Source organism: Somniosus microcephalus, chromosome 16 (assembly GCF_052327205.1).
Source record: "Somniosus microcephalus isolate GS21.2 chromosome 16, FLI_Smic_1.0, whole genome shotgun sequence".
In the NCBI taxonomy this organism is placed as follows: domain Eukaryota; kingdom Metazoa; phylum Chordata; class Chondrichthyes; order Squaliformes; family Somniosidae; genus Somniosus; species Somniosus microcephalus.
This window is the reverse complement of record NC_141002.1, coordinates 102710273-102733022: the sequence shown is the minus strand read 5'-3', so window position 1 is coordinate 102733022 and position 22750 is coordinate 102710273. Positions and strand designations below refer to the sequence as shown.

General features: G+C 46.8%; 1 protein-coding gene across 1 annotated transcript in view; it reads left to right on the top strand.

Moving 5' to 3' along the window:
• The first annotated feature begins 3774 nt into the window (after window positions 1–3774).
• Window positions 3775–22750, top strand: part of dram1 (DNA-damage regulated autophagy modulator 1) — a 43301-nt gene continuing 24325 nt past the window's right edge. Inside the window, exons 1-4 of the mRNA XM_086009601.1 lie at window positions 3775–3993; window positions 13388–13455; window positions 14742–14884; window positions 17086–17263. Coding sequence (XP_085865727.1) covers window positions 3848–3993; window positions 13388–13455; window positions 14742–14884; window positions 17086–17263 — 535 coding nt within the window. The 5' untranslated portion in view covers window positions 3775–3847. The remainder of the gene's footprint in view (window positions 3994–13387; window positions 13456–14741; window positions 14885–17085; window positions 17264–22750) is intronic.

Sequence of the window (22750 nt, the reverse complement as noted above, 5' to 3'; positions counted from 1 at the left end):
GGGTGTCAATTGAAATTTTACAAAACTGAGAGCAGCAGATTTTTGTTGGGTAAGGGTATCAAGGGATATGGATCGAAGGCGGATAAATGGGGTTGAGGTACAGAGCAGCCATGTTCTGATAGAATGGCGGGACAGGTTTGTGGGCCTGAACGGTCTCTTCTTCTTAGGCAGTCCCTCGGAACCGAGGATGACTTGCTTCCACATTAAAAATGAGTTCTCAGGTGACTGATGAGTCCAATGCGGGACCTACTGGCTCTGTCACAGGTGGGGCAGACGGTGGTTGAAGGGGCGGGTGGGTGGGGTGCTTGGGTTGACGTGTGCTCCTTCTGCTGTTTGCGCTTGGCTTCCGCTTGCTCCCGGCGAAGAGACTCAAGGTGTTCGGCGCCTTCCCAGATGCTTCTCCTCCACTTTGTGCGGTCTTGGGCCAGGGATTCCCAGGTGTCGATGGGGATGTTACACTTTTTCAAGGAGGCTTTGAGGGTGTCCTTGAAGCGTTTCCTCTGCCCACCTGGGGCTCTCTTGCCGTGTCGGAGCTCCGAGTAGAGCGCTTGTTTTGGGAGTCTCGTATCGGGCATACGGACGATGTGACCCATCCATCGGAGCTGATCGAGCGTGGTCAAAGCTTCGATGCTGGGGATGTTGGCCTGAGCGAGAACACTGACGTTGGCGCCTATCCTGCCAATGGATTTGCAGGATCTTGCGGAGGCAGCGTTGGTGGTACCTCTCCAGTGCTTTGAGGTGTCTGCTGTACATGGTCCATGTCTCTGAAGCATACAGGAGGGTGGGTATCACTACTGCTCTGTAGACCATGAGCTTAGTGCCGGGTTTGAGGTTCTGGTCTTCAAACATTCTCTTCCTCAGGTGACCGAAGGCTGCACTGCCACACTGAAGGCTATTCCTGTTCCTATGTTCCTGAGCTGTAACAGAAGGGACACATCAGCGTTCAGTTAGACCCCCCTCTTACTCATGGTGTCTTGACCCAGAGACCCCCCAGAGACCCCCCCAGAGACCCCCCCAGGGACCACCCCAGAGACCCCCCCAGAGACCCCCCCAGGGACCACCCCAGAGACCCCCCCAGGGACCACCCCAGAGACCCCCCCAGGAACCCCCACAGGGACCCCCCCCCCCCACCCCCGCCGTGGCAGTGAAAGTAATAATTCTATCAGGCAACCTGCACAATCACTTACCTTGCAGTATGCAGCAAAGTTGGTGCAATAATCACATAAGCGACCACACCATTTCACAACCAGCCATAATAGATATTCCTGTTAAGACCTGTTCGGAATTTTTTTTTGCAACACAGAAGGAGGCCATTCGGCCCATCGTGCCTGTGCCGGCTCTTTGAAAGAGCTCTCCAATTAGTCCCACTCCTTTGCTCTTTCCCCATAGCCCTGTAAATTTTTCCTTTTCAAGTATTTATCCAATTCCCTTTTGAAAGTTACCATTGAATCTGCTTCCACCGCCCTTTCAGGCAGCGCGTTCCAGATCACAACAACTCGCTGCGTAAAAAAATTCTCCTCATCTCCCCTCTGGTTCTTTTGCCAATTACCTTAAACCTGTGTCCTCTGGTTACCGACCCTCCTGCCAGTGGAAACAGTTTCTCTTTATTTACTCTATCAAAACCCCTCATAATTTTGAACACCTCGATTAAATCTCCTCTTAACCTTCTCTGCTCTACAGAGAACAATCTCAGCTTCTCCAGTCTCTCCATGTAACTGAAGTCCCTCATCCCTGGCACCATTCCAGTAAATCTCCTCTGCACCCTCTCCAAGGCCTTGACATCCTTCCTAAAGTGCGGTGCTCAGAATTGGACACAATACTCCAGCTGAGGCCTAACCAGTGATTTATAAACGTTTAACACAACCCCCCCTGCTTTTGTACTCTACGCCTCTATATATAAAGCCAAGAATCCCGTACACTTTGTTATCAGATTTATCAACTTGTCCTTCCATCTTCAAAGATTTGTGTATGTGAATAAAAAAAACAAAGACTTGCATTACTACAGCACCTTTCACTACCACAGGACATCCCAAAGTGCTTCACAGCCAATTAAGTACTTTTTGAAGTGTAGTCACTGTTGTAATGTAAAAAACCCGGCAGCCAAATTGCGCACAGCAAGCTCCCACAAACAGCAATATGATAAATGACCAGATAATCTGTTTTTAGATGTTGGTTGAGGGATAAATATTGTCCCCAGGACACCGGGCAGAACTCCCCTGCTTTTCTTCGACTAGTGGCCATGGGATCTTTCACACCCACCTGAGAGAGCAGACGGGGCCTCGGTTTAACGTCTCATCTGAAATACGGCAGTGCAGCACCCCCTCAGTACTGCCCCTCCGACAGTGCAGCGCTCCCTCAGTACTGCCCCTGTGACAGTGTGGCGCTCCCTCAGTACTGCCCCTCCGACAGTGCAGCGCTCCCTCAGTACTGCCCCTCCGACAGTGCAGCACTCCCTCAGTACTGCCCCTCCGACAGTACAGCGCTCCCTCAGTACTGCCCCTCCGACAGTGCAGCGCTCCCTCAGTACTGCCACTCCGACAGTGCAGCACTCCCTCAGTACTGCCCCTCCGACAGTACAGCGCTCCCTCAGTACTGCCCCTCCGACAGTGCGGCACTCCCTCAGTACTGCCCCTCCGACAGTGCGGCGCTCCCTCAGTACTGCCCCTCCGACAGTGCAGCGCTCCCTCAGTACTGCCCCTGTGACAGTGCAGCGCTCCCTCAGTACTGCCCCTCCGACAGTGCGGCGCTCCCTCAGTACTGCCCCTCTGACAGTGCAGCACTCCCTCAGTACTGCCCCTCCGACAGTACAGCGCTCCCTCAGTACTGCCCCTCCGACTGTGCGGCGCTCCCGCAGCACTGCCTCTCCGACAGTGCGGCACTCCCTCAGTACCGCCCCTCCGACAGTGCGGCACTCCCTCAGTACTGCCCCTCCGACTGTGCGGCGCTCCCGCAGCACTGCCTCTCCGACAGTGCGGCGCTCCCTCAGTACTGCCCCTCCGACAGTGCGGCACTCCCTCACTACTGCCCCTCCGACAGTGCGGCGCTCCCTCAGTACTGCCCCTCCGACAGTGCGGCGCTCCCTCAGTACTGCCCCTCCGACAATGCGGCGCTCCCTCAGTACCGCACTGGTAGTGTCGGCCTGGATTTTGTGCAAAGTCCCTTTCGGTTTGTTGAAGTGAGGCTTTGTTGCTTTATTCTAATCATTTTTTGAGTTTGATCAGACCACACGCTAGTTTGTATTAGTGATGCCCTTCAAGAAAGGCACTTGTGGGTCTGACATCTGTCAGGTGACACTGGGGCTCTTCAGTAACACCGCCACTGGTCCAATTAAAACAGACCCCTTGCTGGGTCCTATCCCTCCCATTTTTATTTATTAAATCTTACACACAGATTAACCAAACGGTGCAAAGTACAGCCTAGCTGTCTCTTTAGCTATGTGGCTTACAGTTGCGCTTTTCTGAAGAAATTCCTTAAACAGGCTGTGCTTTTTTCTTGCACAGAGAAAGTGGTTAGCGTTCAGGTATTGCACCTGATTCCCAGAGTAGGATTGCCGAGCACACGCCTGCTCGTAACATTAACACATTTCACCAGAAGGATTTAAATCATCGTGACGTGAGAGCCTAAAAGGGAAGTTGCTGGATCTCACACAATAACCCATTTTCCCAAAGTGCTTAAAGCTGACTGAAGTTGGCTTGTGGTCACTCGGGGGAGTGTTTAGTTCGCCTTCAGCCCCCCCCCCTCCCCTTTGTTTTAAACATCATGGCCCGGTGAGTCATCGCATTTTACGATTATTTGAGATCCGGAAGGACAAGCAAAGCAGGGGGGTGAGGGGACTTGAGAGGCAGAGATGGAGTCGGTGGGGACGTGTTGGTTTATGGTAGGGACTTGCTATCTACCCGTGCTCTTGGTCATCTGGTCCTGCGCTGCTTTTGTCATCTCATTCATCATTGCTGTGCTCACCAGACACGTTGACCCGCTGGTCCCCTTTATTAGGTGAGTAACCTGGGATTTGGGTCCCAGTTTGATGGAACCACTATTCGGGCTTTGGGGAGGGGGGAGAAGTCTTTGTGATCTCCAGTCAGCAAACCCCAACCCTCGCTCGCACACCGACTGCGTGGCTCTTAACTCCTTGTGTGCCAAGGGATGGTCACACGTGCAAGAGGAGGAGAAAGAAAAGTTGGTTGGGCTTTGAGTAACACGCAGAAGCTAAAAAGCAGCTGCAAGCTAAACTTTTCAGGGGGTCCGCTCCTGCCAACTGGTGCCTGCCCTGATTGGAAAGTCGCCTCGCAAGTCGCCCAAGTTTCACTTTCCAAACGTGCCTCTCGTCTCTCTCGCCCTGTGACACTGGCAGAGCAGTCAGTCTGATTGGGGCTTTGGGTGTGTTTAGATTTGGACTGTAAATCCCTCAGAAGGTTGAGCTGCCCTGTAGAAGGTGGCCTGGGTTGGTGGAATCGGACAGTTTGTTTGTGGTTCCTCGCCTTTTTAACTCATGCTGTTCTCCAGGAAATCAACTTGAAGGGTTTCCGCTGTCAAGCATGAATGAAAAAGCGCCCCATTCCCCTCAATACACGAACCAGCGTGTACAGCAGCATTCCTTTTCACAGGTTTTCCCCGGCTTGGTTCTTCATTCCTTTTTTGGAAAATATGATAAGTTTCTAATCTTAGATTTCTTTTCTCAGCCCAGAATTAAACTGATTTCGGACAATGTGATAAATGGAATTTGAGTCATTCTAGCAGACAGGATGGGCGTGGTTACAGCGGCGAGTGGCTGGTGCGAGCACAAGGGCGAGATCAGGCTCTCCTTTCATTCAATTGAAGAGTCCGCCCTCTCAGGCGAAGCTAAAAGATCCCAGGGCACTATTTCGAGGAAGACCAGGAGGAGTTCTCTCCGGTATCCTGGCCAATATTTATCCCGCCACCAACATCACTTGGGGGAATAAAAGAGATTATCTGACAAAAGAGATAGAGAGGAAGATGAAGCAGAAAAAGAGCGTGTATGACAGATGTCAGGTGGAGAATCCATCTGAGAATCAGGATATATACAGAAAGTTCAGAGGAGAAGTGAAAAAGAAAGTAAGAGGGGCAAAGAGAGGGTATGAGAATAGAATGGCAGCCAACATAAAAGGTAATCCAAAAATCTTCTATAGGCATATAAATAGTAAAAGGGTAGTAAGAGGTGGGGTGGGGCGATTAGAGAACAAAAAGGAGACCTATGCATGGAGGCAGAGGGCATGGCTGAGGTACTAAACGAGTACTTTCCATCGGTCTTCACCAAGGAAGAGGATGCTGCCATAGACATAGTGAAGGAGGAGGTAGTGGAGACACTGGATGAGATAAGAATTGATAAAGAGGAGGTACCAGAAAGGCTGGCTGTACTTAAAGTAGATAAGTCACCAGGACTGGATGGGATGCATCCTAGGACACTGAGGGAAGTGAATGAAGAAATTGCAGAGGTACCGGCCATAATCTTCCAATCCTCCTTAGAAATGGGGGTGGTGCCAGAGGACTGGAGAATTGCAAATGTTACACCCATGTTCAAAAAAGGGTGTAAAGATAAACCCAGCAACTACAGGCCAGTCAGTTTAACCTCGGTAGTGGGGAAGCTTTTAGAAACAATAATCTGGGACAAAATTAAGTCACTTGGACAAGTGTGGATTAATTAAGGAAAGCCAGCACGGATTTGTTAAAGGCAAATTGTGTTTTTTGATGAGGTGACAGAGAGGGTTGATGAGGGCAACACGGTGAACATAGTGTATATGGATTTCTAAAAGGCATTCGACAAAGTGCCACATAATAGGATTGCCAGTAAAGTTGAAGCCCATGGAATAAAAGGGACAGTGGCAGCATGGATACGGAATTGGCTAAGTGACAGGAAACAGAGAGTAGTGGTGAACGGTTGTTTTTCGGACTGGAGGAAGGTATACAGTGGTGTTCCCCAGGGGTCGGTACTAGGACCACTGCTTTTCTTGATATATATTAATGACTTGGATGTGGGTGTACAGGGCACAAGTTCAAAATATGCAGATGAGACAAAACTTGGAAGTATAGTGAACAGTGAGGATGAGAGTGAGAGACTTCAGGAAGACATAGACAGGCTGGTGGAATGGGCGAACACGTGGCAGATGAAATTTAATGCAGAAAAGTGCGAAGTGATACATTTTGGTGGAAAGAATGAGGAGAGGCAATATAAACTAAAGGGTACAATCCTAAAGGGGGTGCATGAACAGAGAGACCTGGGGGTATGTGTGCACAAATCGTTGAAGGTGGCAGGGCAGGTTGAGAAAGCAGTTTAAAAAGGCTTACGTGATCCTGGGCTTCATAAATAGAGGTATAGAGTACAAAAGTGTGGAAATTATGATGAACCTGTATAAAACACTGGTTCGGCTCCAACTGGAGTATTGTGTCCAATTCTGGACACCATATTTTAGGAAGGGTGTGAAGGCCTTATAGAGGGTGCAGAAAAGATTTACAAGAATGTTTCCAGGGATGAGGGACTTCAGTTACGTGAATAGATTGGAGAAGCTGGGGTTGTTCTCCTTAGAGCAGAGAAGATTGAGAGGAGATTTGATAGAGGTGCTCAAAATCATGGGTCTAGACAGAGCAGATAGAGAGAAACTGTTCCCATTGGTGGAAGGGTCGAGAACCAGAGGACACGGATTTAAGGTGATTGGCAGAAGAACCAAAGGCGACATGAGGAATAACTTTTTTACGCAGCGAGTGGTTAGGATCTGGAATGCACTGCCTGAGAGGGTGGTGGAGGGAGACTCAATCACGGCTTTCAAAAGGGAATTGGATAAGTATCTGAAGGAAAAAAATTTGCAGGGCTACGGGGAAAGGACGGGGGAGGTTCGAGACGGGCTTAAAACAAGCAAATTCCTGCATCTGTGGCATCTACCCCAGGCAGGGTTGCCAACTCTGGTTGAATGTATTCCTGGAGGCTTCATCACATGACCTTCTGCCTCCGACCGCCCCTCCCCCGCGCTCTCCCGCCATTGGTTTCCCCGGCACGTCCCTGCTTGCGGTGCACTGCCTCCCCCCACACCCACTGGAACACGAGCAGACTCTTCACTCCCCGTTTGGATGATTCTTGACTGTCAGTCAAACAACGTACTTGTTCCCCCGTCTCCAATATTTTTCTAACTAATAAAAAGTGTTCAAAGAAAACGTAAAAAAAACCTCACGTTTTTTAAGGCCCCTGTGATTGTTCTCCCGGGGTGTTGCTGGCCGCCATGTCTGGGAGATTCACCTTTCATTCCTGGAAACTCCAGGGCAATGCTGGAGGGTTGGTGACCCCTAACCATAGGCTATGATGAGATTAGGGATGAAACTTGTGAAGTTCTGACAATCAGGGCTGCGGGGAAAGAGCGGGGGGGGGGGGGGGGGGGAGTGGGACTAATTGGATCACTCTTTCAAAGAGCCGTAACAGGCACGAATCAAATCAAATCAAAATCAAATCAACTTTTATTGTCATTGTTAGTGCACAAGTGCAGTACAACGAAATGTAGGCTTGCGGCTCCCAAGAGTGTACATTTGGATTAAGACATTTAAACATTCAACATACATTTGGCTTGTAGTATATTAACATAAACATAACCATAATAAAGTGCATTGGCAGATGTGCAGGCTTTAGAGTTTATTTGTGGAGTTCAGTAGGATGACAGCCCTGGGAAAGAAGCTGTTCCTAAATCTGGTCGTACGGGTGCGAATGCATCTGTAGCGTCTCCCAGATGGCAGGAGGGCGAACAGACTGTGGCTGGGGTGGGTAGCGGCTTTGATGATGGACCGTGACCTCCGTAGACAGTGTTTCTGGTATATCTGCTCTATGGTCGGTAGCCGGGTGCCGGTAATGCGTTGGGCAGTTTTGACTACCCGCTGCAGGGCTTTCCGGTCATAGTAGCTACAGCTGCCATACCATACTGTGATACAGTTTGTCAGGATGCTCTCTATAGTGCAGCGGTAAAAGTTAGAGAGGATCAGGGGTGACAGGTTACATCCCTTCAGCCTCCTTAGGAAATATAGGCGCTGCTGGGCCTTCTTCACCAGAGAGGAGGTATTGGCTGAATGGCTTCCTGTTGTGCCGTAAGCTTCTATGGTTCATCGTGTGGGGGTCGCTAGCAGATTGGAAATGAGCTAACATCTTTATTCCAAAGAGGAACATAGAAACAGGAGGAGGCCATTCGGCCCCTCGAGCCTGTTCCGCCAGTCAATCAGCTCACAGCTGATCTGCACCTCAGCCCCATTTACCCACCTTTGCTCCGTATCCCTTGATACCCTTACCAACAAAAATCCATCCATCTCAGTCTTGAAAGCTCCAACTGTCCCCCAGCATCCACAGCCTTTTGGGGGAGAGAGTTCCAGATTTCCACTGCCCTGTGTGTGAAAAAATGCTTCTTGATTTTGCTCCCGAGACTCCAGTTTTAAGATTAGGTCCCCTTGTTCTGGATTCCCCCGCCAGAGGAAATAGTTTCTCTCTATCGAATCCTCTTTAACATTTTAAACAGCTTGATCAGATCACCCCGCAACCTTCTAAACTCATGGGAATACAAGCCAAGTTTATGCAACATGTCCTCGTAATCTCAGGAGGTTAATTTAACCAAACATTTTTAAAAAAAAGAACAGATAGCATAATGGAATCAATTATCAGAAGCAAATGTTAGGAAAAGCTGTATATTGACAATTGAGTAAATAACAGCTAACTCTGTTTTCCGAAAGAGGGTTTTGCCTGACTAAGCTTTTTATTTTGAGGAAGTGACAGTTCAAATATGGAAAGTTAGATGTTTTGTGCAGTTGATTTCCAGAAAATCTGTGCAACGGTTCCTCATGAAATGTTGCAACTGAAACTGAAACCAAGGCAAAACCTGGGTGTGGAGAAGAAATAGGTCAAAGGGACTTGTTGGTGGAAATACTGAGTGAAGTCCCCGGAATCAGTGCCGGGAACAGTTGGTTCCTAATCTACATTTTATTTGGATTTAGAAACCCAAATGCAACCATGGCCAGATTCACAAATAACACTAAATCTGTGGGGTGGGTGGGCGGTGGTGGCTGGTGGTTGAGGGGAGGGGAGGGGAGGGGAAGTTAGGTTGGAGGAAGAAGCCAGGATGGACCCAACAGTAGCAGAATGCCATTTAATCTAGACAAGTGCAAAGTACAGCACTTTGGAAGGGAAAGAAATTGGATGTTGTCCACATGGATTTTCAGAAGGCGTTTGACAAAGTACCACATAGAAGGCTGGTTAACAAAATTGAGGCTCATGGAATAGGTGGGTCAGTGGCAGCTTGGATAAGGAATTGGCTTAAGGACAGAAAACAGTGAGTTGTGGTAAATGGTTGTTTTTCAGACTGGAGGATGGTAGACAGTGGTGTTCCCCAAGGGTCAGTGCTGGGGCCACTGCTTTTTTTGAGATATATAAATGATCTGGATATTGGAATGGAGTAGAATTTCTAAATTTGCCGATGACACCAAACTTGGGGGTGTGGCAAACAGTGAGGATGATACCAATCGACTGCAACTAGACATAGAAAGGCTAGCAGAATGGGCAGACAGGTAGCAGATGGAATTTAATACTGAGAAGTGTGAGGTGATGCATTTTGGCAGAAGGAACAGGGAGAGGCAATATAGAAATGGGACCTTGGGCTTCATAAATAGAGGTATTCAGTACAAAAGTAGAGAAGTTATGCTGAACCTTTATAAAGTGCTGGTTAGGCCACAACTGGAGTATTGCATCCAGTTCTGGTCACCACACTTTAGGAAGGATGTGAAGGCCCTTGAGAGGGTGCAGAGGAGATTTACCAGAATGGTTCCGGGGATGGGGGATCTTAGCTACAAGGACAGGTTGGAGAAGCTGAATTTGTTTTCATGAGAGCAAAGGAGGTTGAGGGGTGATTTGATAGAGGTGTACAAGATTATGACGGGTTTGGATAGGCTCGACGGGGAAAGGCTGTTCCCACTAGTTGATGGTACAAGGACTAGGGGACACAGATTTAAGGTTTTGGGCAAGAGATACAGGGGGGACGTGAGGAAATATATTTTTACGCAGCGAGTGGTGAGGACCTGGAATTCGCTGCCGACGGAAGTGGTGGAAGCGGAGACACTCAATGTTTTCAAGGGGAGACTGGATAGGCACTTGAGGGAAATAAACTTGCAGGGCTACGGGGATAGAGCGGGGGAATGGGACTGACTGGATTGCTCTACAGAGAGCCGGCACGGACTCGATGGGCCGAATGGCCTCCTTCTGTGCCATTATGACTCTATGACTATGTCTAGACTGTGGATGGTGTAGAAATAGATAAAGGTGAATTAGTAACAATACTGTGGAGGAGGAATTCCTGGAGTGTTTACGGGATGGTTTCCTGGACCAATATGTCGAGGAACCAACCAGAGATCAGGCCATCTTAGACTGGGTATTATGTAACGAGAAAGGATTAATTAGCAATCTTGTTGTATGAGGCCCCTTGGGTCGGAGCGATCATAATATGATCGAATTCTTCATTAAGATGGAGAATGAAGTAGTTGTCTCAGAGACTAGGGTCCTCAATTTAAATAAAGGAAACTACGATGGTCTGAGGAGCGAGTTGGGTAGGATTGATTGGGGAATGGCACTCAAAGGGCTGACGGTGGATAGGCAATGGCAAACATTCAAAGACCGAATGGATGAGCTACAGAATTTGTTCATCACAGTTTGGCATAAAAGTAAAACAAAAAAGGTGACTCAACCGTGGCTAACAAGGGAAATTAGGGATAGCATAAGATCCAAGGAGAGGACATATAAATTGGCCAGAAAAAGCAATAATCCTGAGGATTGGGAGCAGTTTCGGATTCAACAAAGGATGACAAAGGGATTAATTAAGAAAGGGAAAATAGAATATGAGAGTAAGCCAGCAAGGAACATAAAAACTGACTGTAAAAGCTTTTATAGATATGTGAAGAGAAAAAGATTGGTGAAGTCAAGTGTAGGTCCCTTGCAGTCAGAAGCAGGGGAATTTATAATGGGAAACAAAGAAATGGCAGACCAACTAAATACATACTTTGGTTCTGTCTTCACAAAGGAGGACACAAATAACCTCCCAGAGATGCCGGGGAACATAGGGTCTGATGAAAGGGTGGGACTGAAAGAAATCAGTATTTGTAGGGAAATGGTGTTAGGAAAATTGATGGGACTGAAGGCCAATAAATCCCCAGGGCCTGATATTCTACATCCCAGGGTACTTAAGGAAGTGTCCTAGAAATAGTAGATGCATTGCTGGTCATCTTCCAGAACTCGATAGACTCTGGAACAGTACCCATGGATTGGAGGGTAGCTAATGTTACCCCACTATTCAAAAAAGGTGGTAGAGAAAAAGCGGGGAATTACAGACCGGTAAGCCTGACATCGGTAGTGGGGAAAATGCTAGCGTCTGTTATAAAAGATGTAATAGCAGAGCACTTGGAAAGCAGTGACAGGATCGGACAAAGTCAACATGGATTTACAAAAGGTAAATCATGCTTGACTAATCAACTGGAATTTTTTGAGGATGTAACTGGTAAAATAGATAAGGGAGAACCAGTGGATGTGGTGTATTTGGACTTTCAGAAGAGATTAGCGTGCAAAGTTAAAGCACATGGGATTGGGGGTAAGGTATTGACTTGGATAGAGAACTGGTTGGCGGACAGAAAGCAAAGAGTTGGAATAAACGGGTCATTTTCCGAGTGGCAGGCAGTGACTAGTGGGGTACCGCAAGGATCGGTCCTAGGACCCCAGCTGTTCACAATATATATTAATGATCTGGACAAGGGAATTGGATGTAATATCTCCAAATTTGCAGATGACACAAAGCTGGGTGGGAGGGTAAGCTGTGAGGAGGATGTCGTGAAACTCCAGTACAATTTGGACAGGTTGGGTGATTGGGCAGAAACATGGCAAATGCACTATGATGTGGATAAATGTGAGGTTATCCACTTTGGTGGCAAAAACAGGAAGGCAGATTATTATTTGAATGGCAATAGATTGGGAGAAGGGGAAGTGCAAAGAGACCTGGGTGTTCTTGTGCACCAGTCGCTGAAGGTAAGCATGCAGGTGCAGCAGGCGGTTAAGAAGGCAAATGGTATGTTGGCCTTCATAGCAAGAGGGTTCGAGTACAGGAACAAGGATGTCTTGCTACAGTTGTACAGGGCCTTGGTGAGACCACACCTTGAGTATTGTGTGCAGTTTTGGTCGCCTTACCTGAGGAAGGACGTTCTTGCCATGGAAGGAGTGTAGTGAAGATTCATCAGGCTGATACCTGGGATGGCAGGAATGACATATGAGGAGAGATTGTGTCGATTGGGCTTATACTCACTGGAGTTTAGAAGATTGAGAGGGGATCTCATCGAAACCTATAAAATTCTGTCAGGCCTGGACAGACTAGATGCAGGAAGGATGTTTCTGATGGCCGGGGAGTCCAGAACCAGGGGTCATAGTCTAAGGATAAGGGGTAAGCCATTTTGGACTGAAATGAGGAGCAATTTCTTCACCCAGAGAGTGGTGAACCTGTGGAATTCTCTGCCACAGAGGGCGGTGGAGGCCAGTTCATTAAATATATTCAAGAAAGAGTTGGATATATTTCTTGAGGCTAAAGGGATCAAGGGATATGGGGAGAAGGCAGGGACAGGGTACTGAATTTGGATGATCAGCCATGATCTCATTGAATGGCGGAGCAGGCTCGAAGGGCCGAATGGCCTACTCCTGCTCCTATCTTCTATGTTTCTATGAAAGAGATCAGGAGTCATGGTAGAATCTGCATTTAACATGTCATCGACAGATTCAAAACAGTTTGTTTCTTCAGGGTTTGGCTTGGCTCAGCTGGTAGCTCCCTCACCAGAATCTGAGCACTTAACCTCGGCTGACACTCAAGGTTCAGTACTGAGGGAGCGTTGCACTGTCAGAGGTGCTGTCTTTCAGAAGGAGATGTTAAACTGAGGCCGGTGAATGTAAAAGATCTCACGGCATTATTCAAAGAAGAGCGGGGGGGGGGGGGAGGGGGGAGGGGGGGAGAGCTGAACTTCCCTAAACCAAAAAAGCAGCAGCAGATTAACTGGCCAGTCATCTCTTGATGCGCACAAATTGTATGTGCCGTTTATAACATTCTAAATCAAAAAGCATTTAAGTGAAGATAGTTAAACACGAGAGGGAGAAAGAAATAGAAGGATATGCTGATGGAGTGAGATGGAGAAATAGTGAGAGCAGGCTTGTGTGGAGCACAAACACCGCCATAGACACGTTAGTCTGAATACTATAAATTCCATGTAATATGTAAAATTAATGCAAATAGAGTGGACAGAATGCCTAATCCAACATTTGCATCGCTATTTCTTAAAAAATATAAGTTGCTTTTCATCATTAATCTCTTTTTAAAAAAATATTTTCTTGTAGTGACACTGGGACACTTCCTCCAGAAAGATGCATTTTTGGAATAATGATAAACATCTCTGCTTTTCTGGGTAAGCACAAAAATATCACTTTTTTTAAACAGGAGGATTTGATTTCAGATCGTGCTTTCCTGCACTCTCGGCTTGCTGTGGGCCATTTGCTTTTTGGGATTCCCTTTGTTTTTCTGTATACACACAAGTAAGAACTCAGCGCGAGAAACATGGAAGCAATTAAACTGCACGTCGACAGCAAACAAATCCACAGGGACCTCAGGCCATTGGCAAGACGGCCACAGGGTCTGCAAAGATTCCAGTAAGAAGTGGGGAACTCGGGGAACACAGGATCAGTGACCCGCATTAAATACAATCTACAGCACAGAAACAGGCCATTCGGCCCAACTACTTTATACTGGTGTTTATGCTCTACACGATCCTCATCCCACCCTTCATCTCACTCTATCTTCAAATCTTTCCATTCCCTTCTCCCTCATGTGTTTACCTAGCAGCCCATTAAATGCATCTATACTATTCACTTCAATTTCTCTCTTTCTCTCTCTTTCTCGCACGCTCTCTCACGCCGCTCTCTCTCTCTTGCGCATTCTCTCTTGTGCACTGGCACTCTCTCATGCACTCGCTATCTCTCGCACTTGCCCCCTCGCTCTCTTTCTCACGCTCTCTCTTGTTCTGTCTCTCTCACACGGGCGCTTGCTTTCTCATTCTCTCTCGCGTGCGCACTCGCTTTCTCTCTATCATGCGTCTCACCCCCCCCCCACTTTTTGTCCCTAACCCTGTGAGTTCCTCATCCTCCAGTACCCGTCCAACTCCCTTTTGAAATTATTGATGAATCAGCTTCCACCACCTTCTCAGGTTGAGTGTTCCAGATCCCGACAACTCTGAGTGGAAAACATTTCTCCTCCTCTCCCCTCTGGATCTTTTTCCAATGATTTTGAATCGATGACCTCTGGTTATTGACCCACTCGCCAGAGGGAATAGTTTTTCTCTCTCTACTCCATCAAAACCTCTCATCATCCTGAAAACCTCCATTAGGTCACCTCTTAACCTTCTCTGTTCCAAGGAGAACAGTCCTAACTTTTCCAACCTCTCCTCATAACTGAAGTCCCTCATCCCTGGTAACATCCTGGTAAACCTCCTCTGCACCCTTTCTAAGGCCTTTACATCTTTCCCGAAGTGTGGGGCCCAGAATTGTCCCCAATACTCCAGCGGAGGCCTAGCCAGTGATTTATAAAGTTCTAACATGATCTCTTTGTTTTATATTCTATTCCTCTGTTTATAAATCCAAGTAACCCATATGCTTTTTTAACCACTTTATCAACTTGCTCTTTTGCATTCTTTTCCAGGTGCGGTCGTTATGTATGTTCGATACAAGTTGTTGAAGACGTTGAACAACAAGAGGACTACCATCAAACCTGAACTGAATGGTGCTGCATTGGTAGTTGGTGCAGTGGGCTGCTTCGGAATGTGCATCGTTGCAAACTTTCAGGTACAATATGGACTTTAACGTCAGAGTATCAGGGTAAGCTGTTGTGTTCATGTCCCCAGTGCACTAATCTACAGAAAGAGTGGCTGAACGTCAATTGGGCGTGCTATCCTTTGTCCCCGTTCTCAGTGTGAGCTCCGGCTACACCAGCAAAGAAAGACTTGCATTTGTATAGCACCTTTCGCAACTTCAGGACGTCCCAAAGCGCTTTACAGCCAATGAAGTACTGTTTGAAGTGTAGTCACTGTTGTAATGTAGGGAACGTGGCAGCCAATTTGTGCACAGCAAGCTCCCACAAACAACAATGTGATAATGACCAGATAATTGGTTTTAGTGATGTTGGTTGAAGGATAAATATTGGGAAGAATACCCAGGGAGAACGCCCCTGTTCTTCGAAATAGTGCCATGGGATCTACCATGTCCACCTGAGAGAGCAGACGGGGCCTCGGTTTAATGTTTCATATTAAACGTGGCACATTAGACAGTGCAGCACTCCATCAGTACTGCACTGGATTCTAAGCTTGGAATTTTGTGCTCCAATCTCTGGAGGGGGGACTTGAACCCACGACCTTCTGACTCAGAGGCAAGAGCGCTGCCCACTGAGCCACAGCTGACACATGAATGCTGAATGGAACAATTTCCCCCCCCCCCCCCCCCGTCAAGAACATATCCTGGACAAGCTGCACAAATGAAACTGATTGAAGATTACAAGGGAGCTATCGTCCTTATTGATGGGGATGTGTTTTTTTTTAAAAAGGAAATAAGTTGTAGTTATTTAAATAAATATTTCCCTTGCCTCATGATTAAGTTCATGAAGGTGCAATGTGATTTCAAAGAGAATTCTGTGAAGGGGTTCTTACAATGTGAAGCCTCTCTCCCTTGTGCATTCCAATTCTTGTTCTACTTTCTTAAACGTTAGAATGTAACCTCAGTGACATGTACCAGGAACCTCGCGTGTCAGAGTGATCAGGTCCATGGACCATGTAAACCACAGAATGGTTGATCCTAATTAAGTGGATTGCAGTGTTTCTGGACGCATATGGTGTTATTCAAAGGGAGTTGGTGAAGATACAACACATCATCTGTCCCTGCCTAATCAGAACCTATTGTTTCGTCCTGCACTGGATCCGCCTCTGTTGTCATTGAACCCTTTTACAATGGTCAGTGGTACATTCCTGTATAAAATATATCATACGCTGTTAAGTTTACAGAATATACTAGACCCAACCATGCAATTTAACCCCCCCTCCTCCCCACCATTGATAAATTAATTAAGAAAGCATTCTATAATCTCTGTTCTTCCCCCATTTGATCAAAAACTGGGATCACTGCACTGCATTTGGAGATTGGGAGCTTGTTTAAAAAGCCAACTGGCTCTCTAATGTCCTTCACTCTCGTCCCCGACCCAGTCCAGCCTTCATGTGGCTCCAGGCCCAATCTCCATTGTCAAGGCACCTAGGGATGGACATTAAATGTTGCCTTGCCAGAATTACCCACATCCTGAGAGCAAATATACGAAAGATGTTGGTGATTATTTGTATTCCCGATGAAGGGAGCAGCCACCCCAGTGTTAGGACCATAGAATCCTACAGCACAGAGGAGGCCATTCGGCCCATCGTGCCTGTGCCGGCTCTTTGAACGAGCTCTCCAATTAGTCCCACTCCCCCCTGCTCTTTCCCCATAGCCCTGCAAATCTTTCCTTACCAAGTGACGTAATAAAGACTCACTACGCACTTGGTTGTACATAAAGCAAGGCTTTAATTGACTTGTAACAAAACATGGAGGTCTAGTTAGTAGTCACTAGCTTCCTGTTTCCAGACTGTCTCTGGCCAAGGTGGGCCCACGCCTGAGTATTTATACTCCTTGGGCGGCGCCCTCAGCTGGCCGTTCAGTAGTACTTCTTGTAGAAGTTGCGATTTATGACACCAAGTATTTATCCAATTCCCTTTTGAAAGTTACTATTAAATCTGCTTCCACTGCCCTTTCAGGCAGCGCATTCCAGATCACAACAACTCGCTACATTTAAAGAAAAGTTCTCCTCCTCTCCCCGCTGGTCTTTTTGCCAATCGCCTTAAATCTGTGTCCTCTGGTTACCGACACTCCTGCCACTGGAAGCAGTTTACTCTTATCAAACGATTAGATTGATGCTGGGACTTTCAATTTCCTGTCACCTCACTTTTTTTTATTCCCTGTCACATGTTTAGGAAACTGCTTTGCGAATAGTTCATGATATTGGGGCACTCCTGGCTTTCGTCATGGGAACGCTCTACCTAGTGCTCCAGTCTTGGATTTCCTTCAAGATGATGCCTTACTATCACACTCGCCTGGTGTGTGGCTTTAGGGCAGCACTGGCTTCAGTGTCTGTCATAGCTACCGTTCCTAGTATCCTTTTTTGTGGAAGGGGGGTCATGTTAACAAACTGAACTGATCTTATAATTAGCATCAAAACACAATGGGGGTCACTTTGACTTTGTACGACAGTGTAAAAGGGGTGATGGCGAATCTGCAGCCAGTTTTACATAGAATCATACAGCACAGAAGGAGGTCATTTGACTCACTAAGGTAGGCTTACTAATCTCCAATCTCAGAGGGAGAGAAGTCAAAAATAATCGAAGTGTGACGTCACCAGAAAGCAGGTAAGTGATTGGTTGGTGAGTATTTCTCTCTTTAGAACTATAAACCACAGAGTTAAAGTTTATAAAGTCTCTGTGGTGTAGCGGTGACTGTTTATAAACCAGGTCCCTTAAATATACTATTTAACGGTAGTGTAATTGGTGGGGTTAATTTGATTTAATTTAATTTAAATTAATTAAAGGGTAAGTCATGACAGGAGAGCTCGGCCCCGTGGTATGCTCCTCCTGCGCTATGTGGGAACTCAGGGACACTTCCTGTGTCCCTGACAACTATGTGTGCAGGAAGTGTGTCCAGCTGCAGCTACTGGCAGACTGCATTGCGGCGCTGGAGCTGTGATTGGATTCATACTGGACCATTTGCGAGGCTGAGGACGTCGTGAATAGCACATTTGATCAGTTGGTCACACCGCAGGCAAAGGTTGGACAGGCAGAAAGGGAATGGGTGACCAACAGACAGAGTACTAGGCACAGGCAGGTAGTGCAGGGGTCCCCTGTGGACATCCCCCTCTCAAACAGATACACCACTTTGAGTACTGTTGGGGGGGATGGCTTACCAGAGGAAGGCAGCAGCAGCCAACTTCCTGGCACCAGGGGTGGCTCTGCTGCACAGGACGGGAGGAAAAAGAGGGGTAGAGCTATAGTAATAGGGGATTCTATTGTAAGGGGAATAGATAGGCGTTTCTGTGGCCGCAAACGAGACTCCAGGATGGTGTGTTGCCTCACTGGTGCAAGGGTCAAGGATGTCTCAGAGCAGCTGCAGAACATCTTGGAAGGGGAGGGTGAACAGCCAGTTGTCGTGGTGCATATAGGTACCAATGATATAGGTAAAAAGCGGGATGAGGTCCTATAGGGAGTTAGGAGGTAAATTAAAAAATAGGACCTCAAAGGTAGTAATCTCAGGATTGCTACCAGTGCCACGTGCTAGTCAGAGTAGAAATAGAAGGATATTTCAGATGAATACGTGGCTAGAGGAATGGTGCAAGGGGGAGGGATTCAAATTCCTGGGACATTGGAACCGGTTTTGGGGGAGGTGGGACCAGTTCAAACAGGACAGTTTGCACCTGGGCAGGGCCGGGACCGATATCCTAGGGGGAGTGTTTGCTAGTGCTCTGGGGGAGGGTATAAACTAAAATGGCAGGGGTTTGGGAACCTGAGCAAGGGGACAGAGAAAAGGGAAATGAGGATAAAAGCCAAAGATATGAAGGAGAAAAACAAAAGTGGCAGTCAGAGAAATCAACGGTTTAAATCAAACATGGCCACAGTAAATAATAATTCTAATAGGTGTAAGAGCGTTAAAAAAACAAGCCTGAAGGCTTTGTGTCTTAATGCGAGGAGCATTCGTAATAAGGTGGATGAATTAGCTGCGCAAATAGAGGTAAACGAATATGATTTGATTGGGATTACGGAAACATGGCTCCAGGGTGGCCAAGGCTGGGAACTCAACATCCAGGGGTATTCAATATTCAGGAAAGATAGGCAAAAAGGAAAAGGAGGTGGGGTAGCATTGCTGGTTAAAGAGGGGATTAACACAATTGTAAGGAAGGATATTAGCTCTGATGATGTGGAATCTGTATGGGTAGAGCTGAGAAATAACAAGGGGCAGAAAACGTTAGTGGGATTGGTATATAGACCTCCGTACAGTAATGCGGAGGTTGGGGATGGCATTAAAAGGGAAATTAGAGAAGCGTGCAATAAGGGCACAGCAGTCATCATGGGTCACTTTAATCTACATATAGATTGGGCTAACCAAATTAGTAACAATACTGTGAAGGAGGAATTCCTGGAGTGTTTAAGGGATGGTTTCCTGGACCAATATGTCGAGGAACCAACCAGAGATCAGGCCATCTTAGACTGGGTATTATGTAACGAGAAAGGATTAATTAGCAATCTTGTTGTACGAGGCCCCTTGGGTGGGAGCGATCATAATATGATCGAATTCTTCATTAAGATGGACAATGAAGTAGTCGACTCAGAGACTAGGGTCCTAAATTTAAATAAAGGAAACTACGATGGTCTGAGGCGCGAGTTGGGTAGGATTGATTGGGGAATGTCACTCAAAGGGTTGACGGTGGATAGGCAATGGCAAACATTCAAAGACCGAATGGATGAGCTACAGAATTTGGTCATCCCAGTTTGGCATAAAAATAAAACAAAAAAGGTGACTCAACCATGGCTAACAAGGGAAATTAGGGATAGCATAAGATCCAAGGAGAGGACATATAAATTGGCCATAAAAAGCAGTAAACCTGAGGATCGGGAGCAGTTTAGGATTCAACAAAGGAGGACAAAGGGATTAATTAAGAAAGGGAAAATAGAATATGAGAGTAAGCTTACAGGGAACATAAAAACTGACTGTAAAAGCTTTTATCGATATATGAAGAGAAAAAGATTGGTGAAGTCAAGCGTAGGTCCCTTGCGATCAGAATCAGGGGAATTTATAATGGGGAACAAAGAAATGGCAGACCAATTAAATACATATTTTGGTTCTGTCTTCACAAAGGAGGACACAAATAACCTCCCAGAGATGTCGGGGAACATAGGGTCTGATGAAAGGGAGGAACTGAAAGAAATCAGTATTTGTAGGGAAATGGTGTTAGGGAAATTGACGGGATTGAAGGCCGATAAATCCCCAAGGCCTGATAATCTTCATTCTAGGGTACTTAAGGAAGTGGCCCTAGAAATAGTTGATGCTTTGCTGATCATCTTCCAGCATTCGATGGAATCTGGAACAGTACCCATGGATTGGAGGGTAGCTAATGTTACCCCACTATTCAAAAAAGGTGGTAGAGAGAAAACGGGGAATTACAGACCGGTAAGCCTGACATCGGTAGTGGGGAAAATGCTAGAGTCCATTATAAAAGATTTAATGGCAGAACACTTGGAAAACAGTGACAGGATCGGACAAAGTCAACATGGATTTACAAAAGGTAAATCGTGCTTGACTAATCTACTGGAATTTTTTGAGGATGTAACTGGTAAAATAGATAAGGGAGAACCAGTGGATGTGGTGTATTTGGACTTTCAGAAGACCTTCGATAAGGTCCCACATAAGAGATTAGCGTGTAAAGTTAAGGCACATGGGATTGGGGGCAAAGTATTGACTTGGATAGAGAACTGGTTGGCAGACAGAAAGCAAAGAGTTGGAATAAACGGGTCTTTTTCCGAGTGGCAGGCAGTGACGAGTGGGGTACTGCAGGGATCGGTCTTTGGGCCCCAGCTATTCACAATATATATTAAAGATCTAGACAAGGGAACTAGATGTAATATCTCCAAATTTGCAGACGACACAAAGCTGGGTGGGCGTGTGTGCTGTGAGGAGGATGCCAAGAAACTCCAGGATGATTTGGACAGGTTGGGTGATTGGGCAAATGCATGGCAGATGCAATCTAACGTCGATAAATGCGAGGTTATCCACTTTGGTGGCAAAAACAGGAAGGCAGATTATTATCTGAATGGCAGTAGATTGGGAGAAGGGGAAGTGCAACGAGACCTGGGTGTCCTTGTGCACCAGTCGCTGAAGGTAAGCATGCAGGTGCAGCAGGCGGTTAAGAAGGCAAATGGCATGTTGGCCTTCGTAGCGAGAGGGTTTGAGTACAGGAACAAGGATGTCTTGTTGCAGTTATACAGGGCCTTGGTGAGACCACATCTTGAGTATTGTGTGCAGTTTTGGTCGCCTTATCTGAGGAAGGATGTTCTTGCCATGGAAGGAGTTCAGCGAAGATTCACCAGGCTGATACCTGGGATGGCAGGAATGACGTATGAGGAGAGATTGGGTCGATTGGGCTTGTACTCGCTGGAGTTTAGAAGAATGAGAGGGGATCTCATGAAACTTATAAAATTCTGACAGGAGTGGACAGACTAGATGCAGGAACTATGTTCCTGATGGTCGGGGAGTCCAGAACCAGGGGTCACAGTCTAAGGATAAGAGGTAGGCCATTTAGGACAGAAATGAGGAGGAATTTCTTCACCCAGAGAGTGGTGAACCTGTGTAATTCTCTACCACAGAAGGCAGTGGAGGCCAGTTCATTAAATATATTCAAGAAGGAGTTGGATGTATTTCTTAAGGCTAAAGGGATCAAGGGATATGGGGAGAAGGCACGGACAGGGTACTGAATTTGAATGATCAGCCATGATCGCATTGAATGGCGGAGCAGGCTCGAGGGGCCGAATGGCCTACTCCTGCTCCTATCTTCTATATTTCTATGTTTCATCGTACCTTTGAATGAGCTCTCCAATTAGTCCCACTCCCCCCTGCTCTTTCCCCATAGCTTGGCAAGTTTTTCCTTTTCAAGTATTTTTATAATTCGCTTTTGAAAGTTACTGTTGAATCTGCTTCCACCGCCCTTTCAGGCAGCGCGTTCCAGATCATAGCTCGCTGCATAAAAAAATTTCTCCCCATCTCCCCCTCTGGTTCTTTTGCCAATTATCTTAAATCTGTGTCCTCTGGTTACCGACCTTCCTGCCACTGGAAACAGTTTCTCCTTATTATGGCCTACTCCTGCTCCTAATTCTTATATTCTTATAGAATCATAGAATAGGTCCCGCATAAGAAATTGGTGTGCAAAGTTAAAGCACATGGGATTGGGGGTAAGGTACTGACTTGGATAGAGAACTGGTTGGCAGACAGGAAGCAAAGAGTTGGAATAAACGGGTCTTTTTCCGAGTGGCAGGCAGTGACTAGTGGGGTACCGCCGGGATCGGTGCTAGGACTCCAGCTATTTCACAATATACATGAATGATCTAGACGAGGGAACTAGATGTAATATCTCCAAGTTTGCAGACGACACAAAGCTGGGTGGGCGTGTGTGCTGTGACGAGGATGCAGAGAAACTCCAGTATGATTTGGATGGGTTGGGTGATTGGGCAGATGCATGGCAGATGCTGTATAATGTGGATAAATGCGAGGTTATCCACTTTGGTGGCAAAAACAGGAAGACAGATTATTATCTGAACGGCAATAGATTGATAGATTGGGAGAAGGGGAAGTGCAACAAGACCTGGGTGTCCTTGTGCACCAGTCGCTGAAGGTAAGCATGCAGGTGCAGCAGGCGGTTAAGAAGGCAAATGGTATGTTGGCCTTCATAGCGAGAGGATTCGAGTACAGGAGCAAGGATGTCTTGCTGCAGTTGTACAGGGCTTTGGTGAGACCACACCTTGAGTATTGTGTGCAGTTTTGGTCGCATTATCTGAGGAAGGATGTTCTTGCCATGGAGGGAGTGCAGCAAAGATTCAGCAG